At 42.7% G+C, this 19265-nt stretch overlaps 1 protein-coding gene and 1 long non-coding RNA gene across 2 annotated transcripts; both read left to right on the plus strand.

Moving 5' to 3' along the window:
* The first annotated feature begins 5773 nt into the window (after positions 1-5773).
* LOC119217747 (dynein axonemal heavy chain 6-like) lies at positions 5774-9730 on the plus strand. Its single transcript, XM_037471634.2, has 9 exons — positions 5774-5791; positions 5875-5995; positions 7658-7788; positions 8026-8178; positions 8326-8577; positions 8685-8807; positions 9001-9114; positions 9239-9382; positions 9528-9730. The coding sequence occupies exons 1-9, from the start codon at positions 5774-5776 to the stop codon at positions 9699-9701; spliced, it is 1230 nt and encodes a 409-aa protein (XP_037327531.2). The 3' UTR covers positions 9702-9730.
* A 2251-nt stretch (positions 9731-11981) lies between these two features.
* On the plus strand, positions 11982-16377 carry LOC119217771 (uncharacterized). The gene is made up of 8 exons (XR_009956875.1): positions 11982-12644; positions 13006-13187; positions 13280-13374; positions 13624-13817; positions 14614-14778; positions 15307-15421; positions 15524-15647; positions 15794-16377. It is a non-coding gene; the product is annotated as an uncharacterized LOC119217771 (long non-coding RNA).
* The last annotated feature ends 2888 nt before the right edge of the window (positions 16378-19265 follow it).

A 19265-nucleotide genomic window follows, 5' to 3' on the forward strand; every position in this document is an offset into this window, starting at 1 on the left:
TACTTGATACGGTAGGCATGTTTTTAATTTTTTGGGATGTTTGAAAACTTTATCATTAACAGCAATTTAAGTAATACAATAGCAACTCTGCTCACATCTAGCAGAGTTGCTAGTTAGCGTTAACACCCATATTTTTAACGACACACAGTCTGTAGTTCTATATTTATGACGTTTTAAGAAAAATATTAAATGTGTTGAAATCATGTATTTGCGTAAACCAAATTTCGTCGACCAGTTAATTCATTATTATGATAATCTTAATGATAATATCGTCTCTCTTTCAACCTTATCTTACAATATGACACATTATCAAGAAATGTACGTTTTTCTAGCACGTTGATGTTTCACACACTTTTTGGCCGGTTGAAAAGCCATTGAAATGAGGTCTTAGACGTTCAGACCTCATTTCAACCCGATTTCAAACGTATTTCAACGTTGAAATTACGTCTTGTACTCACTGGGTCCTCGCCTTTAGTTCCCAACTTCTCCGCCTCCGAGCTGGTGAGGATACAGTAGCTAAGCCATGGCGTGGGACCGTGCAGCTCCGAAGGCCCCTCCACCGGGCTCCAGTGAAGGACAGGGCTCCCGTAAGGGACAGGGCTCCAGTGGGGGACAGGGCTCCAGTAAAGGACAGGGCTCCAGTGAGGGACAGGGCTCCAGTAAAGGACAGGGCTCCAGTGAGGGACTGGGCTCCCGTGAGGGACTGGGCTCCCGTGAAGGACAGGGCTCCAGTGAGGGACAGGGCTCCAGTAAAGGACAGGGCTCCAGTGAGGGACAGGGCTCCAGTGAGGGACTGGGCTCCAGTGAGGGACAGGGCTCCAGTGAGGGACTGGGCTCCCGTGAGGGACTGGGCTCCCGTGAAGGACAGGGCTCCAGTGAGGGACTGGGCTCCCGTGAGGGACTGGGCTCCCGTGAAGGACAGGGCTCCCGTGAAGGACAGGGCTCCCGTGAAGGACAGGGCTCCCGTGAAGAACAGGGCTCCAGAGGTAGGCCCACCCTCCGCTTTAAGATTTCTCTAAACGTTTTCTCAGTCGCATAAGTGTTCTATTGTTTAACCATCTTGTCTCGGGTGAAAGAACAAACCAATTGGGGGCTGCAGCAATGGCACTTCCTAAAACAAGCTCAGTGTGTCGCTGTTTGGGAAAAGTCACACGTAAATACAGTATATATATACATACGTTACATATATGCATAGATGTGACCAAACTTTTGACTATTATATTTTACTCCACTGCCTGAACGTCTTTAAGTAACAGCTGACGTTATCTTAAAATGATTTATTTTAATCAAAATGATTCAACCAATTACAACTACCATCAGTCATACTTGCAAGGATCTTAATATGCTGTCACATTAAACTTTGAAAACTGGCAAACTCTACCACACGGTGCCCCCCTCAACAGGTGATGGTATCTGAGCTTGCTACGGGAAGAGAGTTAGTTATCGTATTCATTCTCTGTGGTTAACTTAAATTGCAATTGACAAACTGTCCCAGAACGGCTGCGGTTTCCTGAACAACCGAGCTCCGACGACAACTTACCAAGAACCCCACTCGTTCAAGAGACACAGGTGAGTCTTGGCAAAATATGCTTAGCTCCTCCTTTGCCCAATAAAAAAGTAGTTATGCTACAATATGTCAATGTGAGACTTTTGGAGATTTTGCTGTATTCGCTTTATCTAGGCTGTGCTGAAAAGACGTATAAAAGCGAAACCAGCCAGCATCCGTCAATTAAAAGATCGTGAGCGGATGCTTTTTCCGGGCTGGGACACTCAGTTGCCTTCATCTTGTCAAACAAAGCAGCCACCCGTGAGGCGTGGAAAATTGCCTGTTCACCTCCCTCCTCTGGTCAGTGATGGACATGTTTCACATGAGAATAATTATTGCTTGAAAAATGTCCATTCTATGGACTTTATCAGAATATTGCCATGTCATACAGTTACTTCAGAAATATATAAAATAACAAATTTCAGTTGTAATAATGGCAGAGACGGGTTGTGGGTCTTGTCCTCAGTCCTGGGTTCAGGGAAAGTACATCAAACAGAAATAAGTCTGATTATTTCTGCCTAAATAACTGTCTACTAACAGCCTAACAAAAAGCACTCTATGGTAATGAATGGTGATAATCTCACTTTAATGCACAAAAAACAGTTAATTAGGGCCGTGGGGGTATTTGTTTATCTTTTTGATATATTTATGGTTCGACAGTGATTCATTGTGGTGTGTGTGAGTGTGTTTTTATTTTTAAAATATGCTTAGCTCCTCCTTTGCCCAATCAAAAACTGGTTATGCTACAATATGTCAATGTGAGACTTTTGGAGATTTTACTGTTTCGCTTTATCTAGGCTGTGCTGAAAAGACGTGTAAAAGAGAAACATCCCAGCATGCATCACTTAAAAGACGGCGAGCAGATTTTTTTTCTAGGCTTGGACACTCCGTTGCCTTCATCTGATCAAACAAAGCAGCCACCCGTGAGGCGTGGAAAATTGACTGATTACCTCCCTCCTCTGGTCAGTGACGGACATGTTTCACAAGAGAATAATTATAGCTTGAAAAATGTCCATCCTATGGACTTTATCAGAATATTACCTTGTCATACAGTTACTTCAGAAATATAAAATAACACATTTCAGTTGTAATAATGGCAGAGACGCGCTGTAGGTCTTGTGCCGAGTCCTGGGTTCAGGGATAGTACATCAAACAGAAATAAGTCTGATTATTTCTGCCTAAATAACTGTCTACTAACAGCCTAACAAAAAGCACTCTATGGTAATGAATGGTGATAATCTCATGTCACTGCAGAAAAAAACATTTAATTCGGGCCGTGGGGGTATTTGTTTATCTTTTAGATATATTTATGGTTCGACAGTGATTCATTGTGGTGTGTATGTTTTTTTGCAGTTTGCGATGCGGCTAATAAAGAATCAGGAGAAGGCGAGTCGTCTTCTGAAACGACTTACAGGAGCTGAACAAAGGGCGACTACTGCTACACAACCGAGCTCAACCGACCACTTACCAAGAACCCCACTTGTTCAAGAGACACAGGTGAGTTTTGGTAAAATATGCTTAGCTCCTCCTTTGCCCAATCAAAAAGTAGTTATGCTACAATATGTCAATGTGAGACTTTTGGAGATTTTGCTGTTTCGCTTTATCTAGGCTGTGCTGAAAAGACGTGTAAAAGGGAAACAACCCAGCATGCATCACTTAAAAGACGATGAGCAGATGTTTTTTCCAGGCTGGGACACTCCGTTGCCTTCATCTTATCAAACAAAGCAGCCACCCGTGAGGCGTGGAAAATTGCCTGTTCACCACCCTCCTCTGAAATACAGTACCAAGGTCAGTGACGGACATGTTTCACAAGAGAATAATTATTGCTTGAAAAATGTCCATATAGTGTGTGATGGACAGATTTCTCTGTCTCTCTTCACCTAAAATGGCGAATTGTTCAGGTTTCTAGGCTCATCTGTTGCTCTCATTAACCTGTAACAAAATGTAGTGCAAAGTCAAAATGGTCTCGGATACATAAGACTCTTTAGGCAGAAGCTTGACAAAGACATTTTGTTAAATCCCCAATTGTTTATTGACTTTGAAAAAGTTCTGTAGGAAATTTCTTTTTCATTGTGTCTCTTCTCAGATGTCCCAGAATGTGGTGCCAACCTCTACTGTACCCACTTGGCCCTTTTCCCTTAAGAGCATTGTAAAGTTGGACACCCCCTCTGAATTGAAAGTTATTGAGCACAATAAGGATCAATTCACCCTTATAAGTCAGGATGGTGTGGTATCAGTGGATAGGAAAAAGGTTGACTTTGTAACCCGCGAGCAATGGGAATGGGAGTACAACAATTACTCAAAGCTTATCCGCATCCCCTGGTTTTACAACTTCAAAAAGTATAAAGCTTTCCATGTTTGGCGCTTCAAAGTTCGAGCCAAGAAGACGGAAATGGCCAGGAGGTCCCTCCAACGCTGCTTGTTTTATGTGGAACCGGTAAGTAAGAGTGCGTATAATTAAAGGTCTGGATCTTTTAATGTGTATTAATTTTAAATATGGAATATTACACTCTGTAAACGGTAACTGAGCCAAACATATTTTACAAATTTACAACAATGTTTTAATTAACTAACATTTGTATATGTCAAACAGTGTCTACATTGTGCACTGCTAGACATCAGGAAAATGTGTAATCAAATTGGTGGTGACACAAGCCTGTGTCACATAGAGAAAAAACACACTTACACACTTAAGGAGTTCCAGGACATCCAGTCCAAACAACTACAGGAGGTACTAACTATATGTACACAATTATACTTTTCTGGACAGATGTTAAGTGGGCCTCCTCAGCTGCTCATTCCCCTTATTCATTCATTATTATCAGGTGTTGAGTGACTTGAGGAAGTTTCAAGACCTGGTGAAGGAGGTGACCGTTTGTGCATGCCAAAACTACGCCATAAAACTTCAAGCCTTCAATCTTGTGAATTTCGGTACATACACACTAAGCATTTGAAAACGCTGGCGTGTAAATGGCTAGACCATAATGTTGGAAGATTTATAGTAGGCTTTCTGTGTCACAGAGGACGTCACAGAATGGGAAGATCTTGCAAGAATCACATCTCAATACAAACGGAAAATCTGGTAAGTCGCCCTCCATTTTTTTGTGCTCTTTTTACTAATTAATCTCTATTTGTGTGCCAGAAATACCTGCTCTTGAAAATCCCGGTGAAAATATACAGTTGTACAAAGCATAATGAATTGTGGCTGAATTCCAGTTCATTGTCATGGCTTACTGGGGCACTAATTTCATTGAACAGAACTATTGGAAATGTTATAACAAAGACTGTCTCCTTTGTGACACATCGAAACGTTTGCTGTGAAAAAGGCCTGTGAAACACACTATCTAATTAACCCAGTCCAAACCATCTCTGCCCCTCACCTCCCCAGCTTCATCCGTCTGGTTGACTATTTGGTTATTAACACCTTACAAACCGTAGTCGCGAGTTCAGTGGCCAAACTACTGGCTGTGTTCCAAGAGCACGTACGTCAAACGCCCAGCATTGCTGTTATTCAGAGCTGGAGCCGAAGCTCTGAGGGGGACCCTTCTGAAGAACTCATGAGTCAGAAGGTAGAGGATTGTTTCAGTATTATTATTGGATTATTTCCAGTAAAACCATGGCAATATCTATCAAGTGGGTTTTCAAGCACATACTGTACATACCAGTGTTCAGTTTGGGTCAGTGTGTGTTTATGTGTCATAGTCGAAAACTCACTGCTGTCTGCCTGTGTTCATCACTGAGCTGATGATGGACCCAAATGCCTTGACCTACAAACCCTCTGAGGAGGACTTTCACGTTAGTTTTCCAATTTGTTACAAACCGTTACGCTTTACTCTATTCATTACCCATTTAATACCTTACAGTGTCTCTTTGAAATCTCACAGAAAACTATTGCTGAGATCATTGGATCGTTTGGGAAAACACTGATGACCGTGAATATGCTTACAGAAGATCCTGATTTAATGACTTTGATATCACCTGAAGGCATTGAGGTAAAGGCATTGAGGTCAAACCTCCACCTGATAGCCCTGACGTGTATATTCAGTGTTCTGAATGTTAGTGTGATACATATTTTAAAAATATAATGGTATTACCAGATTTTACTCTGTGATGTATTCTATACATGAGTTTCTCTATCCGTTTGTTAACTTTTAGAATTTTGAAAAACAAACTGAACATGGCCCTAGTTTGGAATGGATCTTGAAGAATGATAGCCTACTTCTCAGAATGATCCAGAAAATCAAGGTTAGCTTTTACTTTGCATTGGTTGATATCTCTTGACGTTATGGTACTGTATATGTCTGGGTCTGAATTGTTTCTCCCTACAGGAATCATTCCAGTTTGCCTTTGACGCAGCAAAAGTGTACTCGGACACATTTGAGCGTTTTCGTATGTTCTATAAAGAGTACGAGAGTCTGAATCGGGATGAAATCCTGCAAAAGAATCACGGTGATGCAATTTACATCAACATAAACATTGTTATTACAGATCCCACATCCGACACATATATATAGTATATAGGACCCACATTAAATCCCAGGCCTGTACCTTTTGTAAAGTCTTCTAAATAAATACAAAGACCCCTCTTACCTTTTAAAGGCACCCAATTAAATTAAAATTCTGTGTTTCTAACTTCAATTGTAGGGCACAATTGTTGATGTGCTATCATCAAAGCAGGAATGTTTTATCACATAATCCTCATGTTGCACAAGACAAGTGTTCGTATGTGCATGCATGATGCAAACTAAATGTGTCACTGGTGGAAAGAATGGCTCCATATAGCGCTACAAGTTATCAAAACCTCCACAAGGTACCTTTTTTATATATATTTGAGGATTTTGGATCATTTTTATAACAAAAATCAAGGTCTCAAGAAATATTTATGGTCATTATGCACCAAAGGAATACACAACAAAATGTGTGCAACTTTTGTGCACCTTTTGCCAAAGTGTAAAGGCAAGATTACTAGAGCTGCAACTAACGATTATTTTATTAATCGATTCATCTGTCGATTTTTTGTTCGATTAATCGATGAATCGGATAAAAAAAAAAAAAAAGTGTAAAAACATTCATTTCCAACCCTTTATTGAAAAATAGAACTGACTGTGCACTTCCTAAATATCTTTTGCACTAACAGATTGCTCCTTGAACATCCCTAAGTAAGCAAATAAAATGGACTAACACAAAAAACATACACACATCGCATGATGTATACTTTACAGCCGCCAAATTAAATATATTAGGCACAAAATCATGAATCATTGCCGTGGTGCTCCCGTGCCAGGCCATGTCGCTTTTGCATATCTTACAATCAGACATGTCAACCCTCCCGAATTTCAAAGCCCCTCCCGAAAATATCCCGGACCGACCTTTCTCCTGATTTCCACCCGGACATCAATATTGCTGCACCACCCGTCACTGGGCGCGCTGTTTCAGACCGAACAATAATAAAGGTTACACCTTGAAGTCGAGCGCGGCGATTAGAACGTAAAACTACTGGCGCTGCAAAGAAAACCGCAGCACCCCCCCCCCCCCCCCCCCCGTTGCCCGCTAGGACCCGCACCCCCCATTTCAGTGTGAAATATTTAGATCGCATTGGCTTCTCTTCCTCCGCATGTTTCAGAACAGTAGTACGGGTCTCTCCGATGTTCTGCTGCGCGAGCGCTCAACTTTTTTTTCCCCAGCTCTGCGCGGCGCGCGCAACTTTCTTTTAAAACTCAAAGATAATAGTCGCGCGACACAACGAATCGATAATGAAATTCGTTGCCAACGCTTTTAATAATCGATTCTAATCGATTTCATCGATTCGTTGTTGCAGCCCTAAAGATTACAAACATGTATAGAATTCATAATTTGTACTTTCAGAAGATGAAACCCTACTATGCAAGTCCATTGCAGCTAGTTTCTTTTCTTTTAGGGTCCAGTGCTTGCGTCCTTTAGTTTCCCATGTTTCTTTATATGTTTGCCAAAAAGAAACTGTAAAACTGTTTTGGCATTAAGTCATCAATTGTTGAAACTTTACACTCTGTTATCTGTGTGTCCAAAGATGGTTCTTTTAAACTGCTGTATGTTAATTTCTTTACTTCACAGATGTGTCCTTTTTTGAAACAGCACTGAAGTTACAGCGCAGTGTGCATAAGGATGCCACAGCCATTCAACAGAAAAGGCACCTCGGCTTGCTGCTTGTGGACAAAACACAGCTCAAAGAGAGGCTTGTGTATTCCCAACCCCGCCAAATACAGGTGAGGACCAGCAATGTGCAAACGGACAAGTCATATCAGTTTATGGCGAGTTTCTAAGCGTTTTGACCATGGATTGATACAATCTCACTGAAGTGAAAACATAAGCAAGGTCCAGGGTCTCAGTGAGGGAAAATCTTGGGAGAAAATCAGTTCTGTCAACAGGATATTAGCGCAACTGCAAAAACATTGATGGAGCATGTAGGAGTCATTGTTCATTGTTTTTAACGTCTGTTCCAGGTCATGAACGAGATAGTTCCCATGCAGGCTAGGAAGAAGCTAGATGCTCTCCTGGCTGAGATTTGTGACGCCCAGTATAAACTTGTGTCCCGTGCCTCCACCATAGCTGAGTTAGCCAACTCCGTCACATTCCTGGATGAGATTCAGAAGAGGGTAAGACACACTTTTAACAGTAACAGCAGTTTCTCTTGCAGTCACAAGTGTTTGTAACAAAACCAACAAAGTTAATCTCACAGTACACTCATCATCCAGTATCCTCTCTCATTTGACTGTTCTACTACTCTGCCTCCATTTTACCAGGTTACTGGGCTTAAAGCAGAGCAGGAGACAATATCTCAGATGTACAGTCTGACTAAAATGTACTCTATTCCACTGTCATGTAATGATATGGTGGGTTTTGCCTCAGTGCACGTCGACATTGACTCCTTGCTCAGCAGCATTATTGAGGCAGAATTTAAGAGGGACTCCACCATGGAGAAGCTCGGCAGCTCGCTGCAGAAAGAAATTAATGAGCTTAACCATGACCTCCAGACTATCAAGCTAAAATCACAGGTACGTGGATATGTTTTATCAATTTTTCCATTAGCAATAGTTTGGTTGACTCAAAGTGTATCAATATGTCTTCCATCTATTTTTACTTTTTGGTTTCTTGTGCACAGGACCTCCTTGACATCAATGCAGATTCCTCCAAAGTCCGGCTGCTGCTTGGGGAGGTCAAAATTTCCATAGATGAACTGCAGGCCCGGGCACACGCCTACACCTCCTACCAAAAGCAATTCAAGGTGATGTAGTATTTTTAGGATCCTTCAGTAATTCAAAATAATTCTAGCAAAAAACATGTCCCAAATCAAGTTGAAAAAAATTCAATTTCAAACTAGGTTTTTTGGACATTTTATTTTAAACTTTGCAGCAAACAAGCCTATTTACCCAGGTCAACTCACTGCCCCCTCCCTCTTGATCTTCTGATCAATAAAGATGGAGGTCACCAAATTTGATGCCCTGGATGAGGAAATTGCTGAGTTTCGACTGAAACAACTGCTGTGGGACTGTCTAGAGAAATGGGACTCTTTATCAGATGAATGGACGGAGGTGAGTAGTACTCAACACACTGTATCTATAGGTCTAGACACGTTTATGCACAGACACCTTTTCAGCTTTTCCTCTTTCCTTCTTTTAAGTTTGACTGTGTCCTTCCATTTACACCCATCCACAGAGCACTCTTGATGTGCTTGATCTTGAGCAGTTCAGCTCACAGGTCACAACATATAGCAAATACGTCAACCAGCTGGAAAAAGGCCTGCCACTCAACAACGTTGTGCCAATTCTTAAGGAGAAGGTCGAAGTCACAAAAGAGAGGGTGGGTTGTATTGTGTATAGTGTGTGGCATTACTAAAAAAAAATAATTTTAGCATGCTATCGAACAAAGCCACTTCAATAATTGAAGTTGTTGTTGACTACATCTTTATGACGCCATCTAGATAATGTTCATGTTTTTCCTTCAGCTACATGTGATCACTGCTCTACTTAACCCAAATATGAAGCCAGAACACTGGAAGACACTGGAGTCTGTAATGGGGATCCCCCTAAATAAAGAGGAGCTTTCCATGGTTGCTTTGGAGGAGCTCAACATCTTCTCTTATGGCATGGAGATACAGGAGGTAGTAACACATGCTTAAAGCCTACATAATTACCTTCTCTTTCTATAGTTGTGGCACTACTGTTACTGATGAGTATTGAAGTTATTACAAGAAACGTTCCTTATTTTTCACTTTGGCGGTCCATGTGGACCAAACAATGGCGTTTCTGAGACGGCCTGCAGCAGGCTTCCTTGTAGTTTCTTTAAGTTGGAAAAAGTACAAATAATCTAACCTATACCTCGTGAAGAAGTGGTGTTTTTTTGTATTTTGACCTCAAAGGGAGATCCAGAATGGAAGTTCACAATCTGCTTATTCTTATTATCTTGTTTGTGTATCTTATCTGGCCTGGATAAACAGGATTAACACCTCTTGACTTTTAGGTGTCAGGGCAGGCTTCGGGAGAGGCATCAGTGGAGCGCATTATTACAAAGGTTTGTGGAAAAGCAACTAACTTCCAGCTACTCGGATGTGCATATGCAATAGTGGTGTACACTCTACCTTGATGCCTGTTGAATATTATTTGTTTTAAATGATGAGATTGTGGTGGCGGGGTGTGGTTAGCTCAGCTGCAGGGGAGAGAGCGGGGGAGTGGTTCAGGGAATGGTGCCGGCAGGTAATTAGCACAGCCGGGCAACATCATGACTGATTGTCTCCCCTAAAAAACAGTGAGCAGGACTCTGATGAGGGAGCGAGACTGAAGTGGCGACGCCAACCTAAGACTAAATAAAGCATTTTTGCTTAGCGGTACCGTGTGTCTGTGCCTTCTTCTTGACGACCGCGGCGGTGGTAGCTCCAGCTGTCCGGCTGTAGTAGCTGAGAGAGAGTAGCTGGGACCAGAGGTCCCAAAGTCCACCAATCCGACCCGGCTCCGTTTCGACGCCTATCTCTCTGCGACACAGCAAACAGACATAGCCCAGTTGCAAGACCAGTTTAATGATGTGTTCTCCCTCCTGCCAGGTCGCACAGATCTCATAGCACATCACGTTGAGATGTTACCGGACGTGACGGTGCGATCGCGGCCCTACAGCTTACCTGAACAAAAGAGGAAAATTGAGGGAATTGGCTGCTATGCTGGCGATGGGCGTAGATAGAGGAGTCCAACAGTGCCTGGTGCAGCCACATCGTTCTGGTCACTAAGACGGATGGCTCCATAAGGTTCTGTGTAGACTATCGCAGGGTGAACGCTGTGTCACGGTTTGATGCATACCCGATGCCCCGGTTCAACAAACTCCTGGACCGATTGGGCACCGCGTGTTTTTTTACGACACTGGATTTTACCAGGGGCTACTGGCAGACTCCCTTGTCGCCCGAGTCCAGGGAAAAAACATCTTTCTCCACTCCGTTTGGGTTATACCAATTCACAACGCTTCCCTTTTGGCTGGTTGGTGCCCCGGGCCTTTTTCCAACGCCTCATGGACCAGGCGCTGCGTCCGCATGCTGCGTATGCTGCCGCCTACCTGGATAACGTCATCATATACAGCACCACGTGGGCGGAGCATATGCGGCGGGTGGGCGCGGTGCTGGAGTCCCTGAGGCAGGCCGGCTCACTGCCAACCGAGGAAGTGTGCAGTTGGGCGGAGGGAGGTACGGTATCTGGGGTACCACTTGGGCGTCGGGCAGGTGCGCCCTCAGGTGGACAAGACAGCAGCTATCGCAGCCTGCCCGCCGGCCCAAGACAGAAAAAGAGGCAGCGAGGTTTTTGGGGCTGGCTGACTACAGGAGGTTCATCCCGGGCTTTGTGGCGCTGACCAGCCCCTTGACTCACCTGACCCGGAAAGGTGCCTCAGATCCGGTCCAGTGGACGGAGCGATGCCAGTGAGTGTTTGAGGCGGGGGAACCACTGCTCCAACACATAACTTTTCTCTCCCTTTTATCTTGCAGACTGATCCATCGAACAGAGGGCTGGGGGCCGTTTTGTCCCAGCAGGTGCAGGGGGTGGGCCGCCCGGTCCTCTACATCAGCCGGAAACTATCCGAGAGAGAGGCCAGGTACAGTATGGTTGAGAAGGAGTGCCTGGCCATCCCGTGGGCGACTCCCTGCGCTACTACCTCCTGGGACACCAACTCACCCTCTGTTCGCCTCGCCCCAATGGATCCACCGCATGAAGGATACCAACGCCCGGATCACTCGGTGGGATCTGGCTCTACAGCCGTTTAACTTCAAGGTGGTCCATAGGCCGGGGGCGCAGATGGTCATGGCTGACTTCCTCTCTCACCCACAGGAGGGAGAGGGGGGTGGGGGGAGTTGGCCTAAGTCGGGCGGTGGGGGTGTGTGGTGGCGGGGTGTGGTTAGCTCATCTGCCGAGGGGAGAGCGGTTCAGGGAACGGTGCCGGCAGGTAAGGTAAGGTAGCACAACTGGGCAACATCATGACTGATTTTCTCCCCTTAAAACAGTGAGCAGGACTCGGATGGGGGAGAGAGACTGAAGCAGGTCCTCAGGGGCAAGGGAGCAGACATTAGGAAAATATTTGTGTTATTGTAGCTAACAATGGTTTACAGAGCTGATTGTTTTTATATGGGGCAATTTGGAATAAGTGAATATGGGATAAAGTGGCATATATCTATTTATAATAGTAGCCAATTAAATGCAATCACCAGGTTTTCTTTTTCTGTTAATCCTTGCTTCTACTGTGCAGCTATTTAAAACTTTAACGTAGACCATTACCCTTTACCCCGTCAATGAGCCATGTAGGTGGAGGAGGTTTGGAGGAATACAGAGTTCACTGTGCCGTCTCATGGGGAATCTAAAAAGGGAGCCACAGAGGATATCCAAGTGGTAGCATGCAGTACACACACAGTCTTTAAAGCACACTAGTAGTGTTTCAGTACTAATGTGTATGTTATTTTTGTTTTACTCGAAAGGTACTCTTGGATGACGGCATCATAAATGTAGGCACGTTGTCATCTTCTCGCTACGTAGCTCCCGTCAAGTACAGGGTGCACAAATGGCTGAGACAGCTGACCCTCTTCAACCAAACCCTGGTAAAGGTTTTCAAAAGAACAGAACTGAGTGATCTTGAATTTGGCCACAAGTGACTCTTCTCTAGATAGTAGTGGCTTTTCTCCAAACAAATTGCAGATTTGGTCTCAAATGTTAAACACTAGCGCTCCCTAGTGGCTTCAGACGAGCATACAAAGTACTTGCAAAATATATTTTGCTTTCATAATATTTAACAAGTGCTATATTCATGTTGGATATATACCTTGGAGTAAACTAATCCAAGGTATCATAATTGGCCGTTACTGCTTAATTTTCCTTTCTGTCTTTCTTCTGCTCACATTGTTCCGACTGCTCCCTACCCCACTATTAATTCTTACTCTTCTCTCCCACTATCCTTACCAGGATGAGTGGCTTACATGACAAAGAAACTGGCTTTATCTACAGAGTATATTTTGTGGCCCCAGACATCAAAAGGCAGCTTCCTGCTGAGTCCAAAATGTTTCAAAAGGTGGACAAATCATGGAAGGAGATAATGGCAAGGGCCAATACGAGGCCTAATGCCCTTGAAGCAGCCACACAGCCCGGTGGGTAGCCTTAAAGCATTGTTGGAAAAATAGGACATGGTAGGGCAGTCAGATTCACAAACTTTCCTGTGCACTCCGTTTATGTGATGCAGATCTGTTTGAGACTTTTCAAAAACACAACACTCTTCTGGATGAGATACAGAAGTGTGGAAGACTACCTGGAGTCCAAGAGAGTCATTTTTCCCAGGTATAAATACATGCTCTTTTACATACTAAAACAGAGCTTCTACATCATACTACATCTTCTTAATCCTCTCCTGCTTTTTGCCCCTTGTGCAAAAACTCCATTTAAAATGCATCTAATATGATCCTTTGGATGGTCTCTCTTGAAAGCTTGATAGTTGTTAGTCTTCACCTCTCTTCCAAAAACACTAGGTGAAAAATTCTATAATCTTGAACTTGGCGTGTTGTGTTAAATGCTCTGGTACTGTGATAGCTCCTCTATCCTCACAGGTTCATCTTATCTAATGACGAGCTGCTGAAGATCTTGGCCCAGACAAGAAACCCCCAAGCAGTGCAGCCCCACCTTCGGAAGTGTTTTGATGCCATCACCCGACTAGAGTTTGCTTTGCTACCCAAATCTTCTGGGACCAAGACATCCTGTACATGGTTTCCCCTGATCGAGAGAAGGTCAGGTTTGAGCAACCTCAACACAATTTAGTCATCCTGCTCTTTTATATAAGTTGTTATTACCTTGCTGAGAGCATGAGTGAATTTTACTTGTATGCATATACTACCTTCCTTGGTGTATAAACTGTGACAATAGTGAACACTGTCAACCATCTTAAATGACCCCCATCTTGCCCTACCTGGCAGCCCTATGTCAGTGCAATAATCAAGCAATTTATCAAATGATGCCAAAACTCTTGTAAGCAGTAATTCTGAAATTAATCATTTATAGTATTTGTTAAGAATTGGTTGGTTTGAGAATTGAAGTATTTGTCCTGCACTCAACTCATCCAAAAAGGTTAAGATTTCTTATTACTCAAATGAAGACTAGATTGTCCTATCTTGTAATAACAAGGCAATCATTGTGATATTATTGTGTTTGATGCCTCAAAGTCTGTAGGAAGGATGATGAATAATTGTTTAAGTAGGGTAGCAGATTTCCTTGCACTGATTGCAGTTGCTAGCTATATTACACATCCTCCTTGACTGATTGTCTCATTGTAGCTGATGTTGCGCTTTTCAGTCACCTGGTAGTCTATTGTGTTTTTTTTAAAGTCACTTTATGTTTCTCTGTGGTCTTTTAGATTCTATTGTTGGTTGGTATGTGGCTTCTTGAGTGACGCCTGTGCCTATCATGACCGCAAAGGGCTTCTTTGTTGCCATTGCCGTCCAATAATCAAATGAAAGGAGTGTGAATCAACACAGGACTCACAGTGAGCCCTGAAAACTGATGTTGTTCTTCTGTTTGTAATTTTAGGTGGCTTCGACTAAAGGTCTTAAGGTACAAGGCACTGTGGAGGATTGGCCTTGCAAGGTGGAGGAGGCTATGTTCAACTCGTTGCGCTCCCTCAGTAAGGCAGCCATCGCTGACTACCAGGTGAAGTCTAGAGAGGGATGGATGCTGGCCGGACATCCATCGCAGGTACGCAGCCACACACACACAAACTGAAACATGACTTTTTATATTTTTTGAATAAATGACAGATACGTTAGGTATACTTTGAGTATAACTCTCCTTGGGTTTGTATCTAAAAAATATTAATTCGTTTCACAATTGTTACCAATACATCTCAGGTTTACAGATATTTGTTTTCCTAACCATCAAAATTGTCGCTTCCTCTCAGAAATGTATATATTAAAGTTTCAGTGTGTATAAATAGGTGGCATCTCGCATTAGGGTAACAGATTGATTTGAACTGAATGTCCCTCCGCTTACTCCTTACTCCTCTCTTACCGGTGAGCCGTTGAGTGCAAAACCCCTTACTTGTTTTGCATTGAATTATCTGTTTGGGACTAGTGTTGAAACCTGGCTTTGCAACACTGTAGACTCCATGAAGACGTCCCGCTTCAATGTTACACACTGGTCCTTTCTATCATTTCAGGTGGACACTTTAATCCCACTCCATTTTAATGCTGTGATTTAACTTCAGTTTGTCTGTGCGTCCACCAGGTGGTGCTGACCATCTCACGGTTGATGTGGTACAAAGAGATGGACGCTTGGCTGGATGGAGACCACGACCACTTAGCTGCCTCGCAGGAATTCGAACTAACTAACTAACTTTGATGTAAACCACACAAACTTACTGCTACCTTCTCAAAAAACTAATCAATTTTATTTTGTCATTTAAGATTATTATTAATACCTCTTTGTTTTCTGTGTATTCCAGAGGGTGAATGCCTTGGCGGCATTGATTCGTAATATCATCACTTAGGCCCATCATAATCATATAAGCCCTTATCACCATCGATGTCCATGCCAGAGATAAAGTCACAGATGTAGTCCGCCAGAAGGTACAAGAATACAAACACACACAGAAACCATCAATGAGTTTATATCACTTCCTGTCCTTGACTTTTTAAGATAGGTCCAAAGGTAATAAAGGTGATGAGAAAATGTTTGATACAACTCACTAAGTAACTTGATTTCTCTATTTTAGGTGGACAACAGGGATAACTTTGAATGGCAGACGCAGTTGCGCTACTATTGGGACCTGGACCAGGACAACTGTGTTGCCAAAATGGCCCTGTCCACTTCCATTTACGGCAATGAATATCTGGGAGCCTGTCCTAGACTGGTTTTAACACATCTTATGGTAACACATGAATACACATTCATTCTCTGGCACACCTGTCTTGTACTGTACTAACATTAGTTATAAATATGTACAACACAAACTCTTTTATGCATAATGTTGGATACAACTACACTGAAGTCACACATTTCTTATCCTCAGTTTCAAAAGCCTTCATCATTTTACCTCATTCCGATTGTTTGTGAACCTGCAAACACACAAACAACCAAGCCACAAGCTACAAAACCACTAGATGGAGCTAATAGTGTGACCTATACAATGTGTGTCCAATAGTAGTTAGAAAGCAGTGAGAAATGACAACGGGACACACAAATGCTGCATATTGTTTGTCACAATTACTCGATTTGCCTTCTATTGCTCACCCTGCCCAGGAACTTTGCTATTTGTGCCTGATGGGGGCTCTCCAATTCGACCTTGGAGGAGCACTAGCCGGGATGATATCACTTTCACACTCATAGAGGATCTTATAATTACGTTATTACTTGTTTCTTTTTACAGTTTATATGTCTGATTTAATTTATGATGATCAGTTTACAAACATAATTCATGTTCCATGTTTTAATAATAACGTTTCATTATGGATTGACTATATTTTATGTTATCAAGTTCCAATCTTTAGATTGGGACCTTGAGACACATTGTGCATTTCAATGTAATGTTAAATGGTACTTTCTTGCAGTGCATCAAGGTTGGAGCAACAAGTACAAGTGAAAGCTGACACTGTCGAGATGGCTGAAAAGCACATTTCTCTATGTCTGCTTCAGTTTGTTTCTCTCAGCAAACACTTGTGTGTTAGAGTTGGATTGAGGCTTTCTTTCATCCAGTCTAGATCCAGATTCTCTGCTCTACCGTGGCTGAAGTTTAGTTTAGTCGCTTTTTCTTTCTTTCTTTGTCACACTTCTGTCTTCCAGATGATGGGGCGCTTATTTAGCGGTCTTGCTCAGTCAAGTGCTTGTTTTTTTTTTTCCGACGAATTCAACCAAATTGACATGGAAGTGTTGTCTGTCATCGCTCAGCAACTCATAACCAAACGAAATGCCAAAGCGGATAAGGTACGCCCACAAACACGCTATCTTTGAAATTCAGCTATTGAGCTTTTGTTTTCTGTGATTTTTACCAGAACATATAATTAGAAATCACATTAAATGGCCGCTTGTTCCCCACCATGGAGGCTTTGGGTGGGTTTCTGCATATGCAGTATGTTTTACTATATTCACATTTTAATCCATAATTGATGTATTTTCTACTCACTGCGATATCAGGAAAATAAATAGTATTTCTTGATTTCCACTATGGAAGGTTATTGCTGCTTTATTTTGGAGGGGTGCAGTGTTGATATCCCAATTAAATGCATCAAAATGTATTGTGTTGTTAACCAATAGAATTTCCAATGTTGAGAAAATCCCCATATCCCCATATATATATATATATATATATATATATATATATATATAATTTGTTATCTTCTCCTTTGCAATGTTATTGCTAATCATTGACATTGAAAATAATACACCCCTGCTATTCAATATATTGAAAATCTTTGAACCGTAAACCACATATTTTTTTTAAAGATTCAAATTGATATCGCAAAGTGATGGCGTGAACTAAACTTGGTGAAAGTGGTGAATATTGTTGACGTAACATTCATGGAAGTTTTGACACATTTATTTTTGTTCTTTAAAGATATTGGAACAATATTGTGTGAGGCACAATGTTCAAGAAATCACGCTCATAAATCAGAGCCTCTCACTCATTTCTGTGTTACGCAGCTATCAGAGTTTCAATTTGAGGGCCAGAAAATCAAGCTGGTGAGGACGTGTGCTGCATTCATCACTATGAACCCAGGCTATGCTGGATAAACAGAGCTTCCTGACAACCTAAAAGCCCTGTTCAAACTGCCCACTTATTGCTGAGGTCACAGACTCTCTGCGGTTATTCCTGCGTGTCCTGTCGGGGTTATGCGTCTGCACGCTCCGCTAAAGCCGCTGTCCCCCTCCCCACTACGCTACAGCGGCCCATTTGCCTCTTCAAGCGAGTTCCTGGTTTCAAAACTCTGCCAATCACCCCTAACAGCTTGTCAAAGGATCTCAGCATCATTAAATTAATTAAAAACTAGAAGAAGAGGCGTATTCTGAGCGGCTGGACGCTCTCGTTTAACTTCCGCTTAGTTCATGTCCAATACAGTCTGTTAATGTACAAATGTCAGCTGTCTATTACGGAATCTTACAGACACAAACCACACTGATGGCATAAAGAAGAGTTAAAGCCCCATTATTATTGGACATCGCTAAAATCCGGAACAGACTGACAAACAGAAGCTTCTTTGGGTATATATATATGGCAACGGTTTCTGTCCTGACTGAGGAAGCAAGGTCAGCGGGTCAACCAGCAGATGTGCCAGATAAGGGGGGTTGAAATGCACACCACAATATCCAACATACACACTCTGTTCATTGTCTACTTAAGTCAGGAGTTCTGGACATTGGATGTGACCGGATCTTTAGATGCGGGGGGAGAAAGATCCTCCCGTACGCCAGCTTAGGGCCAATAGAAATCTTTCCTTCTCTGTCTTTTCGGGTTATAAAACATGATGTTCTTGCTGATGTTAGTGAGTGTTCTTCCGGCCTGCCGGCCGGCAGGGTTGCTCCTGCCTTTGCAAACGCAGCGCTTATACTTGACCTGTGATCTGACGAATAAATCTATCAGAACAAGAGAAGTTGTCTGGCTGAATTCTTCCAGACGTCCCCATCCAGGCTTCCAATTTTTGAACACGTGCCTCTGATGCGTTCGCTCCTTCTCTTTTTAAATTGTCTAACATATTCAGTGCTAGAAATTCAATCACCTTTTTCTTTCAAAACCCGATGACACAGATTTACTTACATACCTAAGTCAGATGAGAGCACACAAAGATTTTATTACTGTCAAAGGCACTTTAGGATTGTACCTCATCTTGTATATATCCATACCTGGATCTTTTTCCAAAAGAACTTGGTTCTGTCATAGAAGCCTGAAAGGCCTGGAATTGACGCAAGAGTTCAATAGGGAGCCATATTCGTCCAATTTAGGCATATTCAGGTCATGCAGAACGACCACTAACTTCTTGTTACCAGGAGCACCTAAAGGAAGGGAAAATGAAAAGGACCTGCGAGTCAATACCCATCATGTTTTTACTTTTTCTCCAGTTCGGGCTCAATAATTTCCTGAGTGCGGGCGGATGAGGTCTGAGCCGAGAAGTTAATGCAGACTGGGAGGCATCCTGCCCTTTCCTGGATACCGTTCAGAAGGCCCTGAGCCACCACTGACTGTAAGCATGGAT

This window comes from Pungitius pungitius, chromosome 9 (assembly GCF_949316345.1).
Source record: "Pungitius pungitius chromosome 9, fPunPun2.1, whole genome shotgun sequence".
Lineage (NCBI taxonomy): Eukaryota > Metazoa > Chordata > Actinopteri > Perciformes > Gasterosteidae > Pungitius > Pungitius pungitius.